This window comes from Chiloscyllium plagiosum, chromosome 21, assembly GCF_004010195.1.
Source record: "Chiloscyllium plagiosum isolate BGI_BamShark_2017 chromosome 21, ASM401019v2, whole genome shotgun sequence".
In the NCBI taxonomy this organism is placed as follows: domain Eukaryota; kingdom Metazoa; phylum Chordata; class Chondrichthyes; order Orectolobiformes; family Hemiscylliidae; genus Chiloscyllium; species Chiloscyllium plagiosum.
Genome location: NC_057730.1, coordinates 14,966,699 through 14,993,159, shown reverse-complemented (window position 1 = coordinate 14,993,159; position 26,461 = coordinate 14,966,699). Strand labels below are relative to the sequence as shown.

General features: G+C 37.9%; 1 protein-coding gene across 1 annotated transcript in view; it reads left to right on the top strand.

Moving 5' to 3' along the window:
* meiob (meiosis specific with OB-fold) overlaps window positions 1-26,461 on the top strand; it is a 64,331-nt gene that overhangs the window by 25,855 nt on the left and 12,015 nt on the right. The window contains exons 6-13 of the mRNA XM_043711309.1: window positions 860-1,055; window positions 3,116-3,216; window positions 4,335-4,387; window positions 4,490-4,585; window positions 10,247-10,339; window positions 18,060-18,213; window positions 19,043-19,232; window positions 23,895-23,981. Coding sequence (XP_043567244.1) covers window positions 860-1,055; window positions 3,116-3,216; window positions 4,335-4,387; window positions 4,490-4,585; window positions 10,247-10,339; window positions 18,060-18,213; window positions 19,043-19,232; window positions 23,895-23,981 — 970 coding nt within the window. The remainder of the gene's footprint in view (window positions 1-859; window positions 1,056-3,115; window positions 3,217-4,334; window positions 4,388-4,489; window positions 4,586-10,246; window positions 10,340-18,059; window positions 18,214-19,042; window positions 19,233-23,894; window positions 23,982-26,461) is intronic.

The following is a 26,461-nucleotide window of genomic DNA, read 5'->3' as shown; positions in this document are numbered from 1 at the left end:
ACCTGGTGTTGTGTGATTTTTTAACATAACTTCCACAGTTAGGTTTGAATTTGTGTCCCTAGAGCATTAGCCTGGGCATCAGGATTGCTAATGCAGTGGCATTACCACTTCACCATCATCTCACTTTATGAGAGAAGAGTTTAATTGATGGAGAAATTGAAGATAGTTGGGCCTAGGATACTGCTTTGATGAACTCTTGCAGTGATGTTCAGGGACTGTACATTGCTCTACTACTGTTTTCTTTCATTTTGCTAGTCATGACCTCAACCAGTGGGAGCAATTTCCCCCTCATTGCCATTGACTTCAATTTTGCTAGGGCTCCTTGATACCACACTGGGTCAAACATTGCCTTGTTGTCAAGGGCAGTCATTCTTACCTTTCCCTCATGTTTGAGACACATCTGGACCGACAGAAAACAGGAGTGAAATCCAAGGCAGAGATTGAGACAATAAAGAGGTGAGAGCTATGCTGCAGAGATATTCAATTCATAAGCAGAAATTAGACTCTTACTTCAGTTCTCTCCAAGAGCGACATCTTAAGATTAAACAGCACAACTATTTTATATGCTTTTGAATTTATAGAATTGCATGTTGGTATGCCATTAATTTAATGACAACTCAAGTGAAGTTTGTTCAAACATAAAACTTAGTTTTGTGCCAACAATGGGATTGAAAAGGTTGCTGAGAATCTGAACATATTGATGATATATGTTTTTTTAGAACAAATTGGATCTATTTTCCAAGCAGTGTTTAACACTATAGTTTAGACAATGTAGCACATAATTACTACTGTTTTAAAAAATGATTCATCCTGTAGATGAAACCTTTGGCATTAATGTTGTTTGTTGTTTCATATTTAGTTGCTATAAACTTCTAGTCAGTGAGAACTTCTCAATGGTGAGATTGTGCCATGACCTGGACCTTGACTCCAGACTTCTCTCCTTGTTGCATTTACCTGTGAAAGATCCTCAGGATTATTATTCACTTGGAGATATTGTTCATAATGGCCAAAGCCTGAATGGAAACATAATCAATATACTGGCATCAGTCAGATCGGTGAGCTTTTAGTAATTAAAATATAATGGATGTTTTCTTCAGTGAAGCAATGAACATTCACTACCACACATATTCTATATATAAGTTTAGTAGAAGAAAAATTACTTTTATGTATCTAAAACAATCATCAATTAATACTAAATGCTAAGCACTGACAGTTCTTTTGCACATTGTTAAAAGAGAACATGACAACATTCTTAATGAGTTTTTTAGATTAGTAATATGAAAAAAGATTATTTTCATCATTCCATTTATTATGTTTCTCTGTTCTTATTTTAATTGGTGATTTCTGATGACATTCTCTGGGAATTGGAGGCATTAATGAATCCAAATGTGACATAACTTAATATGCACAGCTAAATGAAGAGTCTGCAGAAAGACTGTGAATTAATGATGTTACCTGTTGACATTTGTTCAACTTTCACATGCCAGCCAAATGAATCTGATTTATGGAGCCCTCCTCCACAACTTAAAAAGCTTTTGAAACACATTGATTGGTCATGTTGGTTTTGGGTATTGGTGAACTGCAAATGCCCTTGAATAGACTGATGAGGAGCCTGTTTTAGAACTCAAACCAGAAATTGGTTTGTCCTGAACATGGTAGGAGTTGAAGTTACTGTATGAGCTTACAGGATTACCAGGTCTACACTTGTCCTAAACAATGATCATTAAGGGAATCACTCAAGGTTGCTCTCAAGATGCTGATCTTAATGTGTAGCCTGGAGGAGTAGGAATGTTCTTCTCAATCTCAGTGCTAACCACCACTTCCCTATTTCTCAATTGTGTACCACAGGATTAAGCTTTGGATTTTGGCTAAAACCCCAGCCAACTGATCTTGCTCACCTGCCCCTCCCCTGCAAGGGCTTCCTCCACCACCAGTTTCCTATTCAATATCTATAACAAAGTGTGGATCAAACCAGGAGTTGATTAAATTTTTACCAGAAATTAATCACTTCTAAATATTCTTGTACTCTTTCAGCACTTCGTAGGGTTTTACCCTTAAAACACGGTTACTTGGTGTTCCTATTAATAGTGATTTGCATATTTTTATGTTTACACCATAAAAGTCAAATTAATAGTTTAAAATAATGTGTTTGATTTAGAAAAGCTGTAAAATTTTCAGTTTACGTTTAAGTAGTGTACCAATAGCCACTATCATCCAACAGGGGTAGACCTATTCTCACCAGATTTTATTGTCATCTATCTAGTCCTACCAGAAAATTATGTGCCATGGTTCCTCCTCCTACTCCCATACCATTACTTATGATGTCTCCCAAGGATTCATCAATATATGTCACTTCACCGACATCAAACAAAAACCTCAGCATTAGTTTCCATATGCACATTGATAAAACACAGCTTTACCCTATTTTCACTTCTCTTGACTATGTTTCTCATGGTTAGATTGCCTGTCCAACAAACAATAGTGGATTGGCAGAATTTTCCCTCAACTAAATATTGAGTAGGAAGCAGTTATTGCCTTCAGTCCTTATCAGAAACTGCATTCCTTTGTTATTGTCATCATACCTCTCTCTGTTAAGTTGCCTGATGTCAAACTTGTCTGCTGTGATCTTGATGTTATGTTTGAATAAATTTAGGTACCTACTGTATGTCTGCACCATCATCAATATTGCCGTTTCAACTTCTCTTTCAAATGTCCAATCTGCCCTTGTCTCAGCTTATCTGTTGCTGAAATTCTCATCATAGTTTTGCTACCTCTAGCCTTGACTGTTTCAATAGCGTCCTGTGCAACCATCCTGTTCTACCTTTTGTGAATTTGAGATCATTCAAAACTTCTAGGTAGCTAGGCTTGAGTAGACTTGTACTTCAAAAATTACTGCATAGATATTATGCAGTTTATTTCTGGATTTATTAGTTCTAAGTGAAGTCTAAGGAAATATGTTGAAGTAGAAATCAATTTAAGATTGAGATCTTTAATTTCAATAACATTAATCTTCAAAGAATTCTGTTGTGACGTTTATCCCTTGATGTTTATGGTGAAAATGTAATTATTTCACTATTGAATTAGTATAAAGATTAGAAAAAATCTTTGTCTTAAGGTAGGGGAGCAGAAATATTTTACTACTGCAGACAGAAGAAAAGGACAGCGATGCGAAGTAAAACTGTTTGACGAAACTGTACCTTCGTTCCTTTTGAGATGGTCAGTGTATTTTTGAACTCTTAGTAAATGCCATTAAAAAATTTTGGACGTTGCTTTTGGTAAATTCTTAGATAGATTTGATGGGCTGTTCAACCAATTTGTTGTTATTCTCTTAGAATTCCAGCCTTTTACCATATTTGTGGTAATGTATCTAACTTAATCTTGGTGTCCTGAATTGATGTTTGTGAAACCACTTCCAAATGTTGGTCAACCTTCGTGTAAATAAATACTTTCAGATTTGTCTCCTAAAAGTCATAACCCCGAACCTGTGCCCTAAATATTGCTTTTTAGAACTCAATTGATATCACTCATTAATTATCTTATGTGCTGGTCTAAATTCTCTCTTTGACGCCTTTTTAGGGTTGAGAGGCTTGAGTTTTTCAAGCTAATATAACTATTTCTTCTGACATCAGAGATCAGCCTTCTAGTACCTCTCTGTACTTTACTTCTAGGCTCTAAATTCATCCCTTAATGCTATTGCATTACATGGTGTTACAGTGCCAAATGATCAGGGCATGCATTTTAGTACAACCTTGCTGGTATTCACTGCAAATGACTTCCAGCATTTTCTCTTTTGATCTCCCATCTATAGTCTTTGTTACTTTTATTGGTTTATTTTAATTTTTGCAGTCATTATATTTTGGATTTAAAAGTGTTAAAATTGTTAGCTGTGTCTCTGTGATGAAAAGCGTCCCAAACTTTCAAAATACATTTTTATTATAACAAATATTAAAAATAGGAAAACACTTTCACATAGAGCGTGGTGAGAAACTCCCTGCTTGTAAGGATGGTAGAGACAGAAACCCTCACAACATTTAAGGTTAGATGTGCATTTGTGGTTCCAAGGCTTTCACGGGTATGGGCAATGTGCTTGAAAATTAGATTAGAATAATTAGGTGTTTATTTTTGACCAGGAGAGACTCGATGGGCTGAAGGGCCTTTTCTGAGCTGTGAACCACTATGATTCTGTTACACAGCAAATTATGCTTTGCAATGCTTATTGGTTCATACATTGAAATAGATTAATTCTCCAACAGTGAGAAAATAATTGAATTTTTATATTTTTGAAGGAAAGAAATCTTTTTACAGGTTGACTAATATTTATGTGATTTCCATAGTTGGGATAATGAATCTATACAGCTTGCACAGACATGGATACCCAGGGAAACAGGTACTGTATGTGTCAGTTTGTGTTGGGTGTATTTTTTTTAATCTGAGATAAATTTTCAACAAGTCTTCATATTTTCATCAATTATTTTTGCAACTGTTACAGTACTGTTCATAGCTGATGTACGAGTAAATTATGATGGTTTTCGCAACACCATGGCTGCCACTGTGATCTCTAAAACCATAATTACAACAAATCCCGGTAAGTCTTTCTGACTTTTAATTAAATGTAACATTAGATTGACTTTCTAAACTTTAAGAATAGTTTTCAAGTAATAACTTTTAAGAACATAGCATGGAAATCTTGGTACACTCAAACATACTAATCAGGAACAGCAGTAAGCCATTTGGCTCTTCAGTCTCCTCCATTCAATAAGATTGTGTCTGATCTGATTGTGAGCTTCATATCCATATTCCTGCTGACCCCTAATAACCTTTTAATCTCTTGCTTAACAAGAATATATCCCACTACACCAGATTATAGTCCCAACAGATTTATTTGGAAGTTCTAGCTTTCGGAGTGCTGCTCCTTCATCTAGTTATCTGATGAAGGAGCTGTGCTCTGAAAGCTAGTACTTCCAAATAAACCTTTTGGACAATAACCTGGTGTTGTGTGATTTTTAACTTTGTCCGTCCCCAGTACAACACCTGCACCTCTACGTCAAGAATATATCCAGCTGAGCCTTAAAATATTCAAGGACTGTTAAGTTGTATTTTCTTAAAAAGAAGTCTTTTTAGAACATCTGGTTAAGGCAAACTTTCAAGTTTCTAAAATGATTTTATATTTACAGAAGCAAAGTGCTTATTTCATGACCAATTTTATGTAACCACATTAAATAAATAGAAACATTACATTCATTGGTAAATACCCCAAGAAGATGAGTGCCCAATCTCGAAGCCAATAGTTTTCATTTCAAGATTTCTCTCCTAGTGGGTTTTGATATAACCAGAGTAAATTATAGATCATTTATATTGCAGAACCACTTCGATTTGAAGTAATATGTTTATCTCAGGTTATACACAACAAACTTAGTTAAAAAATTTTTTAGAAGTTTAAAAGAAAAGATAAAATAGATAATATTCAGCGGTTCAGTCAATTTCTTTGGAGAGATGTCTTAAGATGACCATGGTTAATGTGTCCTAACTTGCATTGATTTAATCAGCCTGTGCTCACTGTCCAGCATTGGGCCATGGTGAAGTAAAACCTTGATTTTAAAATCCCATTCCTGCCTGTGTTTATAATCTCTTCCAGCCCTACAACTCTCCCTGATATCTTGAGCACCACTCAGCTATTGGCAGCCATGCCTAAGCTCTGAAATTCTTCCCCTAAATCTCTCATCTATGTAGCTGTTTCGACAGTTGAGACACTCATTGAAACTTCTTCGACAAAACTTTTAGTCACCTATCCAAACAGTACTGTTAGAGGTTTGGCTTGTTACAGCAATGGAATGTCTTAGTAGACTATTGTGGTAATCCTTCAAGGTTTTCTTTGATAGTTCACCTTAAATTATATGGAATGAAGTTAACTTCTTGTGAAATGAAATGCATTTAAAAAGAACACTGAAGCCTCTTGGGACCACTGTTAAATCAGGCAATGCATGGCCAAGATGTAAGATAACCTCACCATTTTTAACCTAACCTCATAAAAAGTGCGTTCTGCATTGCTAGTGTAACGCATTTTGATTTAGTGGCAATGACTATGGTAATGAAGGAGTCATTAATTCCAGATACGAATGGATTACGAGCCGATGCCGTAAACACGATTTTTGTTCATTTACTCACTAGATGTGGGCATCACTGGCTAGGCCAGCATTTACTGCCCACCTTACTTCCTTTGAGAGGTTGGTGGTGATCTGTCATCTCAGTCCATTTGACATAGTGCTGTTAAGGAATGATACTCCAGGATTTTGACCCAGAGTCAACAACACTGAAGATATAGTTCCAAGTCAGGATGGTGTGTGACTTAGAGGGGAACTTACAAGTGGTAATGTTTCAGCTGTCCTTATCCTCCAAGTTGGTAGAGTTTGTGGGTTTTGTACCTTAAATGGTACGCACTGCTGCCATTGGACCTCAGTTTGGGCGAAGTGAATTTTGAGGGTGTCAAATGGGTGCCAGTCAAATAGGCTGCTTTTTGCTGGAGCTTCTTGAGTGTTGTTGGACCTGCACCTATCTAGGCAAATGGAAGGTATTACATCATACTCTTGACTTGTATCTTGTAGATGATGGATACCTCAAAGGTGAGTTCCTCGCTGCAGAATTCCCAGTCTCTCACCTGTTCTTTTGGCCATTGTACATATATGGCTCGTTCAGCTCATTTCCTGGTCAATGGTAACACCTGAGAATCTTGATAGTGGTGGATGCAGCTTTGGAAATGTAAATCAGTATCAGGAAGTGATGGTTAAATTCTCTCTTTGGAGATGGCCAATCTTGGCGCCTTATAGCATGAATGTTACTAGTCACTTAGCAGCCCAAATCTAACTGCACTTGGACATGGATTACTTCAGTATCTGATAGTTGTGAATGGTGCATATTTATCTGCAAATATCCTCACCTTATAATAGATGGAGGTCACTGAAACAGTTAAAGTTGGTTGGACCAAGGACAATACATTAATGACCTGGTAGTGAGATGATTGATATCCAATAACCACAACCACCTTTCTTTGTGTAAAGCATAAATCCAACCAGTAAAGAGCTTTCCCCTGATCTCATTAACTCCAATTTGCTGGGGCTCCTTTATACCACACTCGGCCAAATATTGACTTGATGTCATGGGCAGTCACCCTCGCTTCCCTTCTCGCGTTCAGCTGTCTTGAAATGCCAGTTCTAGCGAATATGCTCCAGTTATAATCTACATTTTTTTTTTACTAATATTTTAGGAAGAAATATTGGTCAGAATGTAAGGAGATCTCCCTCCACTTGACTTCAAGAGTACTATGTAATATCTAACTGATTTTAACTACGGAATATATTCTCTTAATTGAAAAACAGTCCTAACGATGTTCATTATTCCAACTTCTTGTTCCAGCCTAAATTGTTTGTGTAAATCCTGGAGGAGTTTAAAACCAGTTTTTTTTGGCGATTACACTGACCTTTATCCTGGAGGAGATTCAGTGGTGATAGTGACTACAATTCAGTTATGTTTACTTTAGTGATAGAAACGGATAGGTATATACCTCAGGCAAGAGTTATAGGTGGGAGAAAGGCAATTATGATGTGATTAGGCAAGATTTAGGATGGGCAAGGAAACTGCAGGGGATGGGCACAGTTGAAATGTGGAGCTTATTCAAAGACCTGCTACTGCGGGTCCTTGATAAGTATGTACCAGTCAGGCAGGGAGGCAGTTGTTGAGCGCAGGAGCCATGGTTTACTAAGGAAGTTGAATCTCTTGCCAAGAGGAAGAAGAAGAAGGCTTATGTTAGAATGAGATGTGATGGCTCAATTAGGGTGCTTGAGAGTTACAAGTTAGCCAGGAAAGACCTAAAGAGAGAGCTAAGTGGTGCCAGGACAGGCATGAAAAGTTGTTGGCGGATAGGATCAAGAAAAACCCTAAGGCTTCCTATAGCTATATCAGGAATAAAAGAATGACTGAAGTAAGATTAGGCCAATCAAGGGTAGTAGTGGGAAGTTGTCTGTGGAGATAAGGAAAGCGCTAAATGAATACTTTTCATCAGTTATCACACTAGAAAAAGACAACGTGGTCGAGGGAAAACTGAGATACAGGCTACTAGACTAGATGGGATTTAGGTTCGTAAGGAGAGGTGTTAGCAATTCTGGAAAGTATAAAAATTGATAAGTCCCCTGGGCTGGATGGGACTTATCCTAGGATTCTCTGGGAAGCAAGGGAGGAAATTGCCGAGCCTTTGGCTTCGATCTTTAATTTGTAATTGTCTAAAGGAATAGTGCCAGAAGACTGGAAGATAGCAAATGTTGTTCTCTTGTTCAAGAAGGGGAGTAGAGACGACCCTGGTAATTATAGACCTGTGAGCCTTACTTCGGTTGTGGGTAAAGTGTTGGAAAGGGTTATAAGAGATAGGATTTATAATCATCTAGAAAGGAATAAGTTGATTAAGGATAGTCAACACGATTTTGTGAAGGGTAGGTCATGCCTCACAAACCTTATTGAGTTATTTGAGAATGTGACTAAACAGGTGGGTGAGGGTAAAGCGGTTGATATGGTATATATGGATTTCAGTAAGGCATTTGATAGGGTTCCCCATAATAGGTTATTCCACAAAATACAGAGGCATGGGATTGAGGGTCATTTAGCAGTTTGGATCAGACATTTGCTAGCTGAAAGAAGACAGAGGGTGGTGGTTGATGGGAAATAGGTCTGCAGATGCTGGATATCAGAGTTGCTGGAAAAGCACAGCTGGTCAGGCAACATCCGAGGAGCAGGAAATCAACGGCTATGGCCCGAAAAGTTGATTTCCTGCTCCTCGAATATTGATGGGGAATATTCATCCTGGAGTTGACTTACTAGTGGGGTACAGCAAGGGTCTGTTTTGGCTGCACTGTTGTTTGTCATTTTTATAAATGACCTGGATGGGTTACTAAATTTGCAGATGACACTAAGGTCAGTACAGTTGTGGATAGTGACAAAGGGTGTTGTAGGTTACAGAGGGACATAGATAAGCTGCCGAGCTGGACTGAGAGGTAGCAAATGGAGTTTAATGTAGAAAAGTGTGAGATGATTCACTTTGGAAGGAGTAACAGAAATGCAGAGTACTGAGCTAATGGTAAGATTCTTGGTAGTGTAGTTGAGCAGAGAAATTTTGGCTTCCTGGTACATAGATCCTTGAAAGTTGCCACCCAGGTTGATAGGTTGTTAAGAAGGTATACTGTGTTTTAGCTTTTATTGGTCGAGGGATTGAGTTTCAGAGCCATGATGTCATGCTGCAGCTGTATAAAACTCTGGTCCGGCCATACTTGGAGTATTGCGTACAGTTCTGGTCACTGCATTATAAGAAGGATGTGAAAGCTTTAGCAAGGGTTCAGAGAATATTTAATAGGATTTGCCTGGTATGGAGGAAAGGTCTTATGAGGAAAGGCTGAGGGACTTGAGGCTGTTTTTGTTGGAGAGAAGAAGATTGAGAGATGACTTGAGACATATAAGATAATCAGAGGGTTAGATATTTTGGACAGTGAGAATCTTTTTCCTCTGAGGGTGATGGCTAGCACGAGGGGACATAGCTTTAAATTGAGGGGTGATAGATATAGGACTGATGTCAGAGGTAGTTTCTTTACTCAGAGGTTAGTAGGGGCGTGGAACGCACTGCCTGCAACAGTAGTAGACTCACCAACTTTAAGGACATTTAAATGGTCATCGGATAGGCAGATGGATAAGAATGGAATAGTGTAGGTTAGATGGACTTCAGATTGGTTTCACAGGGCGACGCAACAGCGAGGGCCGAAGGTCCTGTACTGCGCTGCAATGTTCTATAACACTATTCATTCCAGAGTACCTAAACTGCATATCTCAATAATTTTATTTATAAGCTGCATTTCAAATAGTCCTACAAATAGAAAATAATACTATAACTCATTTATTGACTCATTCATTTTAACCCAAAGATCTTTTGATCTTTTCCTGTTTTGTTCATTTAGTCTGCAATGATATCATACTGATATGATCTTTTTCTGTACAGTTATGATCAGCGACTCGTATATAGTTTATTTACTATTGCATCATCATTGAATAAGCAGGTCATGGATTTCTTTTTCTGTGTCATGACTAGATTATACTCCATTGACTAATTTGTAATTTACTTAGATTTTTACTTGATTGACCAGAACATTGTTAACTTTAAATATCTAAAATGGATTATTGCTAAATTTTGTGTTTTTAACCTGGAATTATGAAGACACAAAAGAAGCCAACCTGCTGTTTAACTTTGCCAAAGAGTGTGCAGAACATGGTGAAGATGATCCAGAACAAAGAAATGAATCAATTAACTGTAAGTCATTAAATTTTATATTAAATTGTACTTCCAAATGTAATATCCACCAGTGATTTAAAATTATAAATGTGATTTAAAAGTTATATTAGACAAACAATGCAAGATCCTTTACTTAACTGTGATAAATATAGTTCTGGCATGCAGTGAGCAGCAAATTCAACAAAGTTCCTGCTAAACTTGAAGCAAGTTACATGCAAAGACATGCTGACCTCAGTGGCAAAGGTTTCCCCAACATTTGTGTCATTAAGTAAACAAAACAGCTAATCACATTGAGACATTTACCAAGAAGTCTGAATCACTGATTATCTTTTGATTTTTAATATCACTACACTAGTTAGAGTCAAACCTGGTAGAAAGGAAGATGGTTGCAGTTGTTGGAGGCCAATCATCTTAACTCCAGGACATCTCTGCAGTAGGTCCTTAGGGTAATGTTCTTGGCCCAGCTATCATCAGTTGCTTCATCAATGACCTCTCTATCATAAGGTCAGAAGTGAGGATGTTCACTGATGACTTGTTCAATGCTCAGCGCCATTTGAACTCCTCAGATATTGAAGCAATCTATATGCAAATGCAGCAAGACCTGCACAATATCCAGGTTTGAGCTGACAAGTGGCAATTAATATTATACCACACTACTGCCAGGTGATGAATGTCTCCAACAAGACAGAATCCGACTATCACCTATGACATTCAATGGCATTACCATCAATGAATCCCATGCTATCAGCATCCTGAGGTTCCTATTGACCAGAAACTGAAATGGACTCAGCATATTAATACTGTAGCTATAAGCACAGAATAGAGGTTATTAGTAACCTCACCATTAGACTTGCTAAAGACTGTCCATCATCTACAAGGCATAAGTCAGGTAGATGGTGGTACATTCCTGACTTGCCTAGATGAGCACATCTCCAACAACACTGAAGAAGCTTGAAACCATCAAGCCAAAGCAGCCCACTTGCTCAGCACCCCATTCACAAACATTCAGTCCTTCCATCATCAATGCTCAGAAGCAGCAGTGTGTATCATCATTTATGAAATGCAGTGCAGAAATTCTCCAAAGCTCCTTAGTTCCTTCAGAGTTACTAGGTCAAAGTCTGAAAATCCCTCTCTAACGGCTTCCAGACCCACAATCCCTACAATCTAGAAGGACAAGGGCAACAAGGTCTTCTCCAGGAGGTCACTCTTTTAAGATGATTAACAGATTTAAAACAGAGATGATGTGAAGTTTCTTCTCTCAAACCATCATGAATCTGTGGATTATCCTAGAGCACAGTGGATGCCAGGACTTCGATAAATTTAAGGAGGAGATAGATAGACTTTTAATTTTAATGGTTCGAAAGGTTATGGAGAGTGGACAGGAAAGAGACCAAGATGAGATCAACGATGATCATTTGAAATGGTGGAGCAGGCTCAAGGGGCTGAATTGCCTTAGTCAACTCCTATCTCCGATGTTCTTTTAAATTGCACACCATCCTAAGTTGTAGATATATCACCGTTCCTTCAGTGTTATTGAATTAAAGTCCTGAAAATCCTTCTGTAACGACTTTATGGGTACAGCAATGGACTACAGTGTTTCAAGACAGCAGCTCACCACCACTATGGATCAGTAATAAATGCTAGCCCAACCTACGATGCCCACATCCCGTGAGTGTTTTTAAAAACTGGGGTATGATATAAAGATTGGAATATATATTTGGGATTATGATAAAATCTGGATATCATTGAAAAAAACTTAAATGTGAATAATACATGGATTTTTAGAATCATATTAAAGAAATGTGACATTCCACAAGTATGAAAATCGGTTTTCTGATCAGTGGGGCAGTTCAGCAATGATTATGAAAATGGTCACTGTTAAATGCTAAATTGTTCTTCAGACAACAGGGTGTGACTTTTTCAGGGGGTTTTATAGCAAGGTAAACAGCTTGAAAGGCCAAATTTTCATCAGTTCAGTGGTTTTTCATTGATTGTTGTCTGGTAAGTCAAATATACATGCTTTGGTAAAATGAAGAATCACTGACATTAACTTCTGGATTTCCACATGAAGCTGTGCATATGCAGTTTCCAGAACCTGCTGTCAGTTTCAGAGAAATAATGAAAATGACCATTAACAATTCCACAACATTACTACTTAAATGTCTACTTAACAATTCTTCCACTAAGTATACAAAAATTAGATTGTGATGATTTTTTTTCTTTATTTTTTGCTGGGATGGGGATTTTACGACATGTACAGCATTTGTTGCTTATTTGTCTTTGAACAGAGCTGTTTCAGATGGATAGTTAAGAACAGTGCGTTATTGACACATCAATGCTGAAAAGACCACTTTTTGATTTTAATGCAGAAGCTAGGTATGTTTGAAGTTGTCCTGTCAGTTCTTTTATCACATACATAAGTCTAAACAGCAATTTTAACAGGTAAATTTTATTCTGCAATGTTATTCAGTCATTGTGACTTCTATTAATATGGCAGCAAGTCTTTGAACAGCATCAAGGTTGTTGAGCATCAGTTAATGTATTTTTCGATGAATATTAAACAATGACATTGAATCAATTATGCAAGAGAGTCTAGAAAAGAAAAATTTCTAAGGCCCAAGGAACATATGTCAACACCTAATGAATGCATAAATGGCAAGATGTTTGTGATCTTATTAATGTAATGCCAGAATATTGATTATGAAATAATATTAAAAAATGGCTCACTGACTACAAACAGAATGCAAAATAAGCTGCTACAAACAGGCAGGAACAAACCGATATCGGAGATCTCACGAATGCTAACAATAATACACTAAGACAAAAGTAGTTAATTTCTATCCCTGGAGATTTCTGAAATGGTGAAGCGAGTAGAACCGGGTTACCCCTCCCTTGAAGGAAAGGATTCTGGGTATAAATTGTAGTTAGTTTTAAATACCTGCTTGTTTAATCAATCAGGATTTGAGGTGAAGTGCCTATATATGCTCGGAGACTTTTTTATTGTCAATGGGAGCTAATTTGTATGTAATGGAAGAACTGCAGCACAAATGAAATCTTTCAGAGTAAACATTTTTTAATTTATTTGTTACGACCCACAAAATATTCTTTACAGCTTAATATTATTTGCCTGTTGGCAGAATTCTAAGCAACTTATTTTTATGTCACAACCAGCATACAATGAAATCAAACAGAATAAACAGTTACCGTGAAGTAATGATCTTGATGCCTATAAAAGTAAAACCTTTTAATTTTTCCTATTTCTAAAAACAGAGATTCATTAATCCAAGTGACATAACAATATTTCCAAGGTTTTTTAGTCATTCACAGGCTAGGGCAGCGTTAGTTTCTCATATCTAATTGCCCTTGACAAAGTGGTGGTGAGCCGCTGCCTTGGATTGCTGCAGTCCGTGGAGCTGAGAGTAGGTGTGGGTAGATATTTCTGTGGTGCTATTCGGTAAGGAAGTCCCATGATTTTTGACCCAGCAATGGTAGAGGAATATAATTCCAAATCGAGATATTATGTGAATCTGAGGAGGACTTGCAGGTGGTGGTGCTTCCATGCATCTACTGCCTTTGTCCTTCTAGGCATTAGAGGTCATGGGTTTAGAAGATGTGGTCAAAGTAGCTTCCAGCTCTATTAATGTCATTAGCACCAATGTGGATGATGACAACTGGATCCCTCCCCTCTCACCAATTTCTGTCCAAACCCAAAGTGATATCCTTAACCCTGGTTCCAGATAATTAACACCGCCTTCAGGACTCAGTCTCACAGTTGCAGAAAACAGTATCTATTCCTGTAAATTTACTATAGGGGTATCGTGGTAGGTCAATTATCTTCTCACTCTCATCCACATGACTGGCAAGAGCCTTGTAATTGTTAGACGATTGCAAGGACAGAGGCTGTTTGAGATCTGCCCCATTGGTCCCAATACTTGCCTCACCACCTACCATACCTACCAAGTTTGAAGTACCAAATCTAAGGGGTGACTGTCTCCTGGCGCAAAATATCAAGGTAACTTTTCCTCTGCCAGAATTGGCAGAATATCTGCTGCTCAGAATTCATCTCCTCAACTTGGATCCAAAGTTGTTCAAGCTTCTAACACTTGCTACTGATATGTTCTTTGTGGATCACGTTGGTGACCAGCAGCTTTGACATGCTGCAGCTGCAGTGCATCACTTGACTTGACATCGCTATCAAGTTATTAACAAAATCACTCCAGTATCTTTGCTACCTACACTTGAAGAATCCCAACTGTTAACACTATTCAGATTTTTCCCTTTTTAACATCACCGTATCAATTCTATACCTAATTCTAATCCTATCAATTCAATTCTAAACCTATTTTTAAAAGAAAAAAAACTAAAGATCTGTATGCAGTCTAAATACCTTACTTTTTATTTAAAGACCAGAAATACTCTTAAATCAGCTGCTTTGCTTAGGCAAAAACAACCAAATGACTTGTTCCTCTGCTGAGCTTGTGAAACGGTCAACTTAGAGACTGAATTGTAACTCGCTCTCTCAAATGCTCAGTCACACTAAGTTGGCTGCTTATACATGTTGCCAGAGCTGGGAGTTGATCTGAATCAGTTAATGAGGGTTCAGTTTCAGCCAGTTCTTAACTCGGCAGTTCTTTCAATGCACCTCCTGAAAATAAGACAACTCAAAGTTTGAAAACACAGAATTTTAAGCTGCAGATTTCACTTTAAAGCCAATCACAAACTACAATGCAAATTAACTTTGCACATTTTGATGACTCAGACTCTCAAAATTATCAACCACATGCACTGAGCCCAAGTCTGAACTGGATTTGCTCATTGATTTTATTTATTTATTTTTAAACCAATTTTTCTAATCAGCCTGTTCAGAAATGTGGAACTTGAACTTGGGATATGGACACTATTATGTGTCACAAGAGGGCCCCCACTTATTGAACTTGTAGTTCCCAAAACAAAGGGTTTATTTCACTTAGTGAATGAGGGTCCAATTTCAGTAGGTTCTTAATTGGGCAGCTCTTCCAAAGTAACCCTTGAAAATAAGTTTGCTCAAAGCTTGCGAATACAGAATTTTAGACTGCAGATTTCAGTTTACAGGCAACTACCAATTCCAATCTAAATTAAATCTGTGCAAATTAAAGATTTAGACATTTTCTTACCAAGCAAATGCACACGCTTAGTCCACCCATAGTCATCTTACTTTGTTGTAGGTGAGAGTTCAACCATTAGACATTTTTCTCATGTTTCTCATTGCTCTAGCAATACTGGAGTCATTTTGACGCCAAACTCAGTCCATGACTGCCTTAATGTCACCTTGCCTCTGGACTTCAGCTCTTCTCTCCATGTTTGGACAAAAGGTATAATAACATCAGGAGCTGAATATCTCTGGCAGACCCTAAACTGAACGTCAGGTGACAGGTTATTGCTGGGCTTTTTATCACTGTCAATGATTCTTTCCATCACTTTGCTTATGATTAAGAATAAAGTCATGGGGCTATAGTGGTCATGTTGGAGTTGTCCTGCTTTTTTAATGGATTGGACAAACCTGAGCAATTTCCACGTTGCAAATACCAGTGTTATAGCTGTACTAGAACCAATTGGCTAGGGGCTGGATTAATTCTGGATCACGAATCATCAATACTTTTGCTGGGATTTTGTTAGGATCTGCAGTATTTTCAGTATCTAGTACCTTTAGCTATTCCTTGATATCATATGGAGTGAAGCAAATTGGCTGAAGCTTAGCATGTGTGAAGTAGAAGCCGAAGGAGGAGATTGAGATGGATTTTCCACTTGGCAGTTGTGGTTGAAGATGGTTGCAAAGCTTCTGTGCTGGACTCCCTCATCATGAAGGTGCATGTTTTTCTCATTCATTTCTGGTATGTGGGCATCATTTATTACCCGTCCCTAGTTTCCCTTGAGAAGGAGATGGTGAGCTGCCTTCTTGAACCACTGCAGCCCACCTGCTTGGGTTGATCTACAATGCCATCATACTGCAACTAAGCTACTTTTGGTGGTGGAAATTGTCCCCCACTTTGAAGACATTCTGTGCCCATGCCCTCAATACTTTCCCCAATTGATGTTGCACATGGAGGAGTACTGATTCATCAGCCGAGGAGGTCAGTCCTTGAGTTTCCTTGCCCATGTTTGAATTAATGCCAAAAGACATCATGGAATCTGGCGTTAATATTAAGGATTCCCAGGGCAGCTGCATCCTGACTGTATATCACTATGCCACTGCCTCTGGGTCAGACCTATCAGTAGGACAGGACGCAGCCAGTGATAATGACAATATTTTCTCGACATTGTCTGTAAGGTATGATTCAGTGACTATGACCAAGTCAGGCTGTTGCTTAACTAGACTGTGGGATGAGCTGAAAATGTGTTACTGGAAAAGCGCAGCAGCTCAGGCAGCATCTAAGGAGCAGGAGAATCAACGTTTCGGGCATGAGCCCTTCTTCAGGAACACATTTTCAGCTCTGATCTCCAGCATCTGCAGTCCTCACTTTCTCTTAGACTGTGGGATGAACCTGGATGCTAATGAAGTAGACTTTGCAATGTTGACAGGCTGCATTTGTCATTATCATTTCTGATGCCTAAGTTGATGCCAGGTAGTCTATCTGGTTTCACTTTGTTTTTCGGGCTTCAAAGTAGTGACTTGTTAGGACAATTCAGAGGGCAATTTAGAGTCAGTCATATGGCTGTAAGTCTTGGGCTGTATGTAGACCAAAACAGGTAAGCATGACAGATTTCTTTCTGTAAAAAGCATTAATGAACTAGATGGGCTTTTATGACAACTTTTTTTTATTCTCCTGTGGGACAAGGGCATCGTTGGTTGTCCAGCCTGTCCCTAGTTGCCCTTGAGAAGGTGGTGGTGAGCTGCCTTTTTAAATTGTTGCACTGTAGGTAGACCCCCAGTGCTATTCAATGGAATGCACAAAAGCATTCTGAAAACGACATACAAGATTTAAGTTATCATGTTTTTAAAAAATGGCTGATTATCTAACTAAAATACATCCTGATAATGTAGGCAGGATTTTGACCCAGTGACACTGAAGGAACACCAAGTCAGGATGGTGAGTGGCCTGGAAGAGCACTTGCAGATGGTGCTGTTAGCTCCCATCCAAGCCACTCATCATCCTGACATGGTTGCGACTAACAATGGTTTCATGGTTACCGTTAGACTGGCTTCTAATTGCAGATTTATTAATTGAGTTTAAATTCCACAAGCCGCTATCCTGAGACTTGAGTCCATGGTCCTAGAGAATTAACCTGGACCTCTGGATTACTAGTCCACTGATGTTACCACTACATCATTGTCACCCCTGTAAGCCTGTCTAGCTCCATATGTTAATCATTTCTGAAGATACAATGTGCCCACACTCAAATTTCTGCTTTCCTTATGGATTAGCATATTACAAAAGGTATGTGCTAATAAAAAAAAATTATGGATCCTAGGCAGTGATTAAGTGTGAGACATCCAAGTTGATACTACCATTATTTGTGCAGTAGCTGTATAATGAAGGCTCTTTGAACACTTTTTGAAGGGTTCTTGGGTGCATGCTATATAGATATCTTAAAGAATAAATTTAATGGTAGCTGACATTTTCTTTCATCCATAGAACTATACAATTTGTAATGCTTATGTATTGTGCATTCCTTTTACTATCGTAGAAAAGGAACATTTTATTATGCTATTCAAGAATTATTCCACCACGATTTACTTATTTTCATTTTATGTTTGCAGTACAATCCATTGTGGATGTATTCACTGTCCAGCAGTTAAAAAATAAAGTAATGGACAATGTTGGCAAGGCAGAACCCATGTATGGAATCATTTTTGCTTATATTACTATGTTTAACATTGATTCTGACAGTTCAAAGATAATAAAATCTAAATGGTAAGAATTACACTAATTTTAAATTTGAATATTAAAGATACCCCATTTTATGTGGTGTTGTACATGACATAGCAGTCATATATTTAACAGAAAAATATGTATTTTGCATTGCTCTTCTATGTTGCGTGGTCACAATTTGGTAACAAATGTTTACCAGATGCAGGGATTTATTTTACATTGTCAGTAATATTAAATTTGGAGATGTCTTCCCAATAGTAAGGAAAAACTGAAATGATGCCAGAAAACAAATAATATTTTGGCCTGAATATTTCAATATGGAGAGCAGTAAATTACACAACTGAAAATGTCCTAAAACACACATGTGGACAATGCTTAGGCAGGAAGTCTTAACTCATAATTGGTGTTTTATCCTACCCTAATTGCTGCACAATTCTCTCGGACAAGTTGACCATATATTCATGTAAACTAGTGTACTTTTACCCTCTACAGTACATTTCCTGATTTTTAAATGGATTTACTTCCTGCTTTCCTGCTCAGAAGCTTAGTGCCAAGTAAATTAACTAGTATGTCAAAGCCTCTAGAGAATCTGAAATTACAAAAACAAAATGCCAGTTAAAATTGTGCAAAACAAAAAATTGAAGCTACGATTATGATCTCAAGTTGAGGAATTTAATGTTGAATCCAGAACATTGTAACATGACAAATTTAAAGATTAGAAGCGGCTGCTGAAGTTTTAAATAAGTTTCATTATAACAGTGTTCAGGATGGAGTAGGGCGCAGAAGTAAAATAGCAAGCAAGAACTATAAAAGTATTTTGTGTTCCATATGTAATAGGAATTCTAAATGCATAATTCTGTGTTTGTCAAAGTGGCAGGTGCAGATTTTTGATTGATGTTGGTTCAAATGCATGCACAAATCCTTCCTGTTCATCTGACACACTGAATCCCTCAAGTATCATCACCAGTTTTGATTTCTGGCTGGATGTGTCTGACCATACAGGCACTCTTCAATCATGTAACTTATCAGGAAACACAGCTGAAAAAACTCTTGGCTACACAGTAAGTAACTGGTACTTGGAGTTTTGATTAAAGTTGGAATATGACAACTGATAGAGTGTTTTTTTTTAATGTTCTTTATTCCAGTGGTTCACAAACTAGGGTTTGAAGAGATCTTTTGTATAGGCTAAGAAATAATAAGATATTTGAGACATAGATCCACCAGTTTTGTTGATATCTGTAAGTAAATATCTGTCTACCAAATAATATTAAAACATTGTCTACATGCTGTACTTCCATTTTGAGGATTATATGGAACTATAATTTAGATTGGAGTGGGGTGGGGTCATGCTATCTGTGTTTACTAATCTATTTGAAAAGGGGACCTTTAACCAAAAGCCTTTACTGCATCACAAATGAATGATGAACTTCAATTACATTGGCCAGGCCATCTGGAAAATTTACATCTCTGGACAAGCAGAGAAGATGTAGGAATGTTGGCTAACCTGAAAGCAGTAGCATTAAAACCAAAAGAAATAAGTCACCTGATCTTTTTCAAAACACCTTATGGATGCAGGTTAAAATTAAAAGTTTATTTTGCAGATTGTTTATTTAATAAGTTTGCGTTATGCCTGTTCGCTATCAAAAATCTGCATTTACACTTTTCATATTAAAAACAACTCTATATTAAGAATCAGTGTATATCTCATTTTTTCACAGTTAGCTAAATCAATTTTTTGATTTTGCTGTACCTGTGAAAAATAGCATCGCATTTAAATATATATAATAGTCCAAACAGAAAAACAAATAGAATGTTTTTTTTTCTTTTTGAGAATCATTAAAGGACTGTACTACTCTAAAAAGTAGAAAGTATTTAATAAGAAAATATTCATGTTTTGTATAGGCACATATTACTTTCTTAAATTATAGCTACACCAGGAAAATCAAATGTCCTTTATTGAAGTCTAGTTTTTCAACTTTGTACTTATAATAAATTCAGAATAAAATTTAATTAGCAATATCATAAAACAAAGCTTTAAGATAATTTGTATTTAACATGCTAGTGCTAGCTTTCCTGTGTAAGGGCCAGTTTGAAGTGAGAATTTTCCCACAAAGACAATGTTATTTTATATTGGAGTCAGAGCCGCTATTGTTACCCACATAGAATGGTGTTAAATATAGTCTGATAACATAGTGCTATGGTGTTGAATATAACTGAGAGACTAAAGATAATGATCTACATTGCCAGTCACATTCCTCAATCAAAGCATTTCATTCATAGAGCCATACAAATTGAAACCGACCCTTCGGTCCAACTCGTCCACGTTGATCACATATCCCAATCTGTCCTAGTCCCATTTGCCAGTATTTGGCCCATATCCCTCTAAATCCATTCTATTCATGTACCCATCCAGATGCCTTTTAAATGTTGTAATTGTACTTGCCTCTACCACTTCCTCTGGCAGCTCATTCCATACACACACCACTCTCTGTGAATAAGTTGTCCCTCAGGTCCTTTGTAAATCTTTCTTCTCTCACCTTAAAACTCTGGAATCAATCTAGCAAATCTCCTCTGAACTGCCTCAAATTGAACTATATTCCTGTTTTTAAAAAAATTCACAATTAATTAATTAAATCACATTCATGTTATTAAAGTTATCTCAGAGAAAGAAAGAAAACTGCAGCCCTTAAGTAAATCTCATCTGGTTCAATCATCCTATTGCAGATGTATTTACAAGTTATACTACCCATATATGAGAAATATATGAGAACATACAGATGCCTAGTGATAATTGCTGCTATTTGTAATGGGGTTTCTTTAGAAAGTTCCTTTAATAAGATTTAAATGATTGATAATATAAAATTATTTTAGTCATAAAGTTTGCATTGTTAACTGCGTGTGTATCAGATAAGGTTCAAAATTATGTCCAGCTGACTAATAATATATACATTAAAACAAACATTACCAGTAGCTTGGACTATTTTTCAAATTCCAGAACACACAGTGGACGTTTCCAATTCCACTATTGCCCACTAGTGGTTTGTATTCTTTGTACGCTGATTTCTGAGTTATGTAATGGTGTTAGAAAAAATGACAATACTATGACAATAAATTGTCTTATGGATACGGTAAACATTTTACAGGACCCTTAAACACTCAATGCAACTAAAACCATAACCGGAAGTATTTTGTCAAAAGCTGTAATTCTGAAATCATGTGCTTTTGACCATTTTGTAAACAGCAAAATAACTCATTTCCTTGCACAAATGTGAAAGACTTAATATTAGCCAGGATGCATTGTGGAATAATTTTGAACTGTAACCAATCCACACACACAAAATATTGTGTTTTTATACAGAAGTATATTTGATTTTTGACTTACAACAGAAAATATTATTTGTATATGAATGAAAATAGTTATGTTTTTTAAAGTAATGTTACACCTTCTAATCCTTTCTTCTGATTTAAATTTCATTTACTCTAAAAAGGGGTGCGAACCTAATTTATATGTAAACCACATTCTTTTACATAATAAACTGGATTCATTTTCAATTAGATATGTTATTTAGACATAGCTCTTCCACTATCCCTGCCTTTGTGCTTGTTTAAAACCTGTTCCATTTATGATCTTCCCCAGTTTTGATGAAAAGTCATCAATTTGAAACATTTGTTTCTCCAAGGATGACCTGATACATATTTACAGCATTTTCTGTTTTCATTTCATAGGTAACACTAAAACCCAATACCAAACTTCATGTATTTAACTTGCATTCCATCAACACAAGTGATATAAAGCAGATATACTGCAATTAAATCTGTGCAATTGCAGTAAATGTGCAGTACTCTAGTACTGTAGATCTTCGTAGGTCAAGCATCAAATTACAGACCTCACCTAGAATTGACTTGTTTTAATTGTTTGTCCTTGAGGATCCATGATACCCACATTTCTTTCTAACTTAAGGTGACTTGGGAATAAGAAATGTCAGTGTCAGTGCCAATGGTGTAGCTCCAAGAACAAGGGTGCAGTGCAGGAAAAACTTTAATGATCTATGAGTTAACAAAGTTTGTGAATTTAGTCTTCAAATCATATACCCTAACAATAGCACCCCACAACCTACTCAACTGTTCTACTAGCTGTATCACCATCCCACACCAACAATCAGTACTCAACTCTTCAACTCATATGTTTTATCTCACTCACTCAAAATTAAAACTGTTGCAAAAAACACTGAAGATGAGTGTTTACGAACGAATGCAATCCAATTCTAAACAATCATATGAGGAATGTGTAAACTTAAAAGGTATCAATCAAATATTACGTTTGGATCATCTTGTGTTTGATACATTTGCATTTCGGACATCTTCAAGTGCAGTGTTTAATTTGAATTCATTTTAAAAAATCAGAATCTGGCAGTAATAAAGAATAACAAAAAGCAGAAATGAATTGGGGCTAGATTAAAGCAACAGTTGCAACTTCAGCACCCACTAACTTCATACTTCTTATTCATTTCAAAATGTTCAGCCTGAAGGAAATGTCAGCTGTGCTGTTGATTATTGGCACATCACAGGGGTCAAAATTGTGAGTGACTAGCACCACTTATGGTCAGCCTGCATTACTTATATCTAGCCTTAAAGGTGAATTGCAGTATGTTTGGAACAGATGCTGCCAATTATGCAAGAATTCTTTCTTGGCAAATATTGAGGTTATAGTTGCAGATGCATGGTTTTTAGATGCTGCAGTGGTAATCTTACTGGAAAGGATCAAAAGAAACTGTGATATTCAATCCCATAGAAGGCTTCCCAGACAGTCTCAGAAGGCAATGGGAAAAGACTGAATTTAGGTCAAAGCATGAGGACCTGGATATAGTGCTGCAAGAAGTTTAGTGAACTCACGAGTTGCCAAGATCAAAGAATGTATCATCAATTACTATTTTCTACTAACTGCACCAGTAACCTCAAACACTGCATAATTCAATTCCCCATAGCACCTAAATAGACATCTTGCCCCAATGGAGGTCAATATGGTGCTCAACCACAGGCAGCAGGAACTAATTAGAGGCCTGCCTGCAATGATCTAACCCCAATGAAGGAGTGCAGTCATTGTGGCAGACATTATTGGAACAGCCATACTGGCACCATGACCAGCAGCATGACTGAATGAATTGAAAATGACAAGACTTGTACCTAAACCTCTTCACATTACATCACTTGTTATCCTATTCTCTCCGGAGCTTCAACAACTTGTAGCATCTTTGAAAACAGTACTAATAAACACAATTTATTAAACCCAATTTATTTGCCTGGGAGTAATTTAAAGAAGAACCTTAATTTTTTGTTGTATAAATATGCACGGTGGCACAGTGGTTAGCACTGCTGCCTCACAGCACCAGAGACCCAGGTTCAATTCCCGCCTCAGGTGACGGACTGTGTGGAGTTTGCACATTCTCCCCGTGTCTGCGTGGGTTTCCTCTGGGCGCTCCGGTTTCCTCCCACCGTCCAAAAATGTGCAGGTTAGGTGAATTGGCCATGCTAAATTGCCCGTAGTGTTAGGTGAAGGGATAACTGTAGGGAAATGGGTCTGGGTGGGTTGCTCTTCAGCGGGTCGATGTGGACTCGAGCCTGTTTCCACACTGTAAGTAATCTAAATATGAAAAAGTTGACTGTTAATTATATGCTTTAAGATTACAAAACTGAATCTGCGTGTTTCATGCTATAATTCCTAGACGGATGAGTTTTGCAGTTTAACAGAAGAGCAGAGAACATCATTAAAATGGAAATTCCTTTTGGAAAGATGCAAGATTTATCTAAAGGTTTGGATCTTATTCATCCTTAATTATTACTCCTTTTATATTTTGCAGCATATTACATACGAAAAAGTCATGCTATTTAAAATAAAAAAGAACAATATTTTGTTGTAATGCAAAACTGCCTCCTGTAAAGGAACTATTCGTTGTCCATGTTGGTCTCAGTGTACTGGTTATATAATCGTTACATAAATGGCAAATCGAGTCCTTTAGAAAGTCCAAACTTCATGAAGAAACCCAATTTGAATCCACCAAGAAAGAATATGGGAAAGGAAATCTTCAGTCCACTTCCTCCATTCAAGGTATATCCTCATCTTGCTCCAGGGATGAAATATCTTCTACAGTGTTCAAACAAAGGGACAGCAAACCGGGACAAATCAGATTTGCTGACACTGAACACCATGAAATTCAAATCTTCTATGTTTGAACCTTCTCCCTATCAGGCCTCTTACCCCCAAACTCCCCTTTTCCTACAGAAAGGGTCCATTTGACATCACTGCCTGCCCTGCTCTGTGCCCTCCTTCACTTTTGCTAACTGCTGCTTTGTTCCACAGTTCATTGCTTGAGATTTGCTGTCCTGGCAACTACACATCACACAGTGATCATTTGCTATGCATTTTCATGTTTAGCAGGTTCGGTTGTGCCATGATGGGTACAATGGTCATTTCCACGTTAGTGGCAGCATTCGCTTCTTGTATCAGTCAGCTGGGCAAATGATGAGGGATGGGGTGATATTCTGCATTTCCTCACAGGGACCTTCGTGGCCTCTTAACCTGTACAGGTACCTACCATGGCATCTGGGCTCTGTGGTGAATCACACTCATTGGGGTCTAACTTAGTCAGGTCTCCAGGAGTCTTGTGATTGACAAAATGTGTTGAATCAGTTTCTGCGTCTTGATTGGTCTTCCCAGTACCATTTTCCAGGACTGGAGAAGGCCTTCTCTCATAGGATACCGCCCTTGGATTCACAACTCACAAGTCACTACAAAATTTCACATCATATGTACTAGCCTTCACCACTTCCTCTGGCAGCTCATTCCATACACACACACCACCCTCTACGTGAAAAAGTGGCCCCTCTCACCTTAAATCATGCCCCTCATGATTTTATAAACATTTGTAAGGTCATCCTTGAGCCTCTGACATTCCAGGGAAAATAGCCCCAACCTATTCAGCATTGATCAAACCCTCCAACCCTGGCAACATGGTTGTAAATCTTTTTTGAACCCTTTCTAGTTTCACAACATCCTTCCTGTAAGAGGGAAGCCAGATGGGATACCCTGAACTGTTATGTTCCCAGTTGAGGGAGAATGATTGTAATAAAGTTAATTTATAAAGGATCCCTTCTCTTGTGGATACCTTTCTTGCAAACACAAATAAACCTCATTTTTAAAAGTAGCCAGTTTAAATACACTTGTCTTGCTTTTTAGCATACCTTCAGAGCCACATTGCTTGTCATGGTGATCCACCAAGATTAGTTCAGGGGCCAGGCAAGTTGCTGTCTGAAACTATGCAACGTCAATCTCACACCTGTACCATGTGCCAGAAGTAACAACTGCATGTGCTTCAACCAAATGGCCATGTGTCAAAATCTGAGGAGTGAGGGGAGGGTTTTTTAAAATTTATTCATTCACAAGGTAACAGCGTCGCTGGCTAGGCCAGCATTTATTGCCCATTCCTAATTGTCTAGAGGGCCGCTAAAGGTCGACCACATTGCTGTGGTCCTTGGAGTCAATGTAGGCCAGACCAGGTAAGGATGGCAGTTTTCTTCCCTAAAGGACATTAGTGAATCAGATGGGATTTTCCTGACAATCGGCAGTGGAGTCGCAGTCATTGTTAGACTCTTAATTCCAGATTTTGTTTTTAATTAATTTCAAATTCCACCATCTGCAATGGCAGGATTTGAACCTGGGTCTCAGGATTAACAGTCCAGCAATAATACCACTAAGCTATCACCTCCTCCTGTGGTAGTCCTTAATTAACTTAAAGGAGACACCCTCCTCTCAGGGTGTCATAGAGTCATTAGAGATGTACAGCATGGAAACAGACCCTTCGGTCCAACCCGTCCATGCCGACCAGATATCCCAACCCAATCTAGTCCCGTCTGCCAGCACCCGGCCCATATCCAACCAAACCCTTCCTATTTATATACCCATCCAAATGGCTCTTAAATGTTGCAATTGTATCAGCCTCCACCACATCTTCTGGTAGCTCATTCCATACACGTACCACCCTCTGCATGAAAAAGTTGCCCCTTAGGTCTCTTTTATATCTTTCCCCTCTCACTCTAAACCTATGCCCTCTAGTTCTGGACTCCCCAACCCCAGGGAAAAGACTTTGTCTATTTATCCTATCCATGCCCCTCATAATTTTGTAAACCTCTATAAGGTCACCCCTCAGCCTCCGACGCTCCAGGGAAAACAGCCCCAGCCTGTTCAGCCTCTCCCTGTAGCTCAGATCCTCCAACCCTGGCAACATCCTTGTAA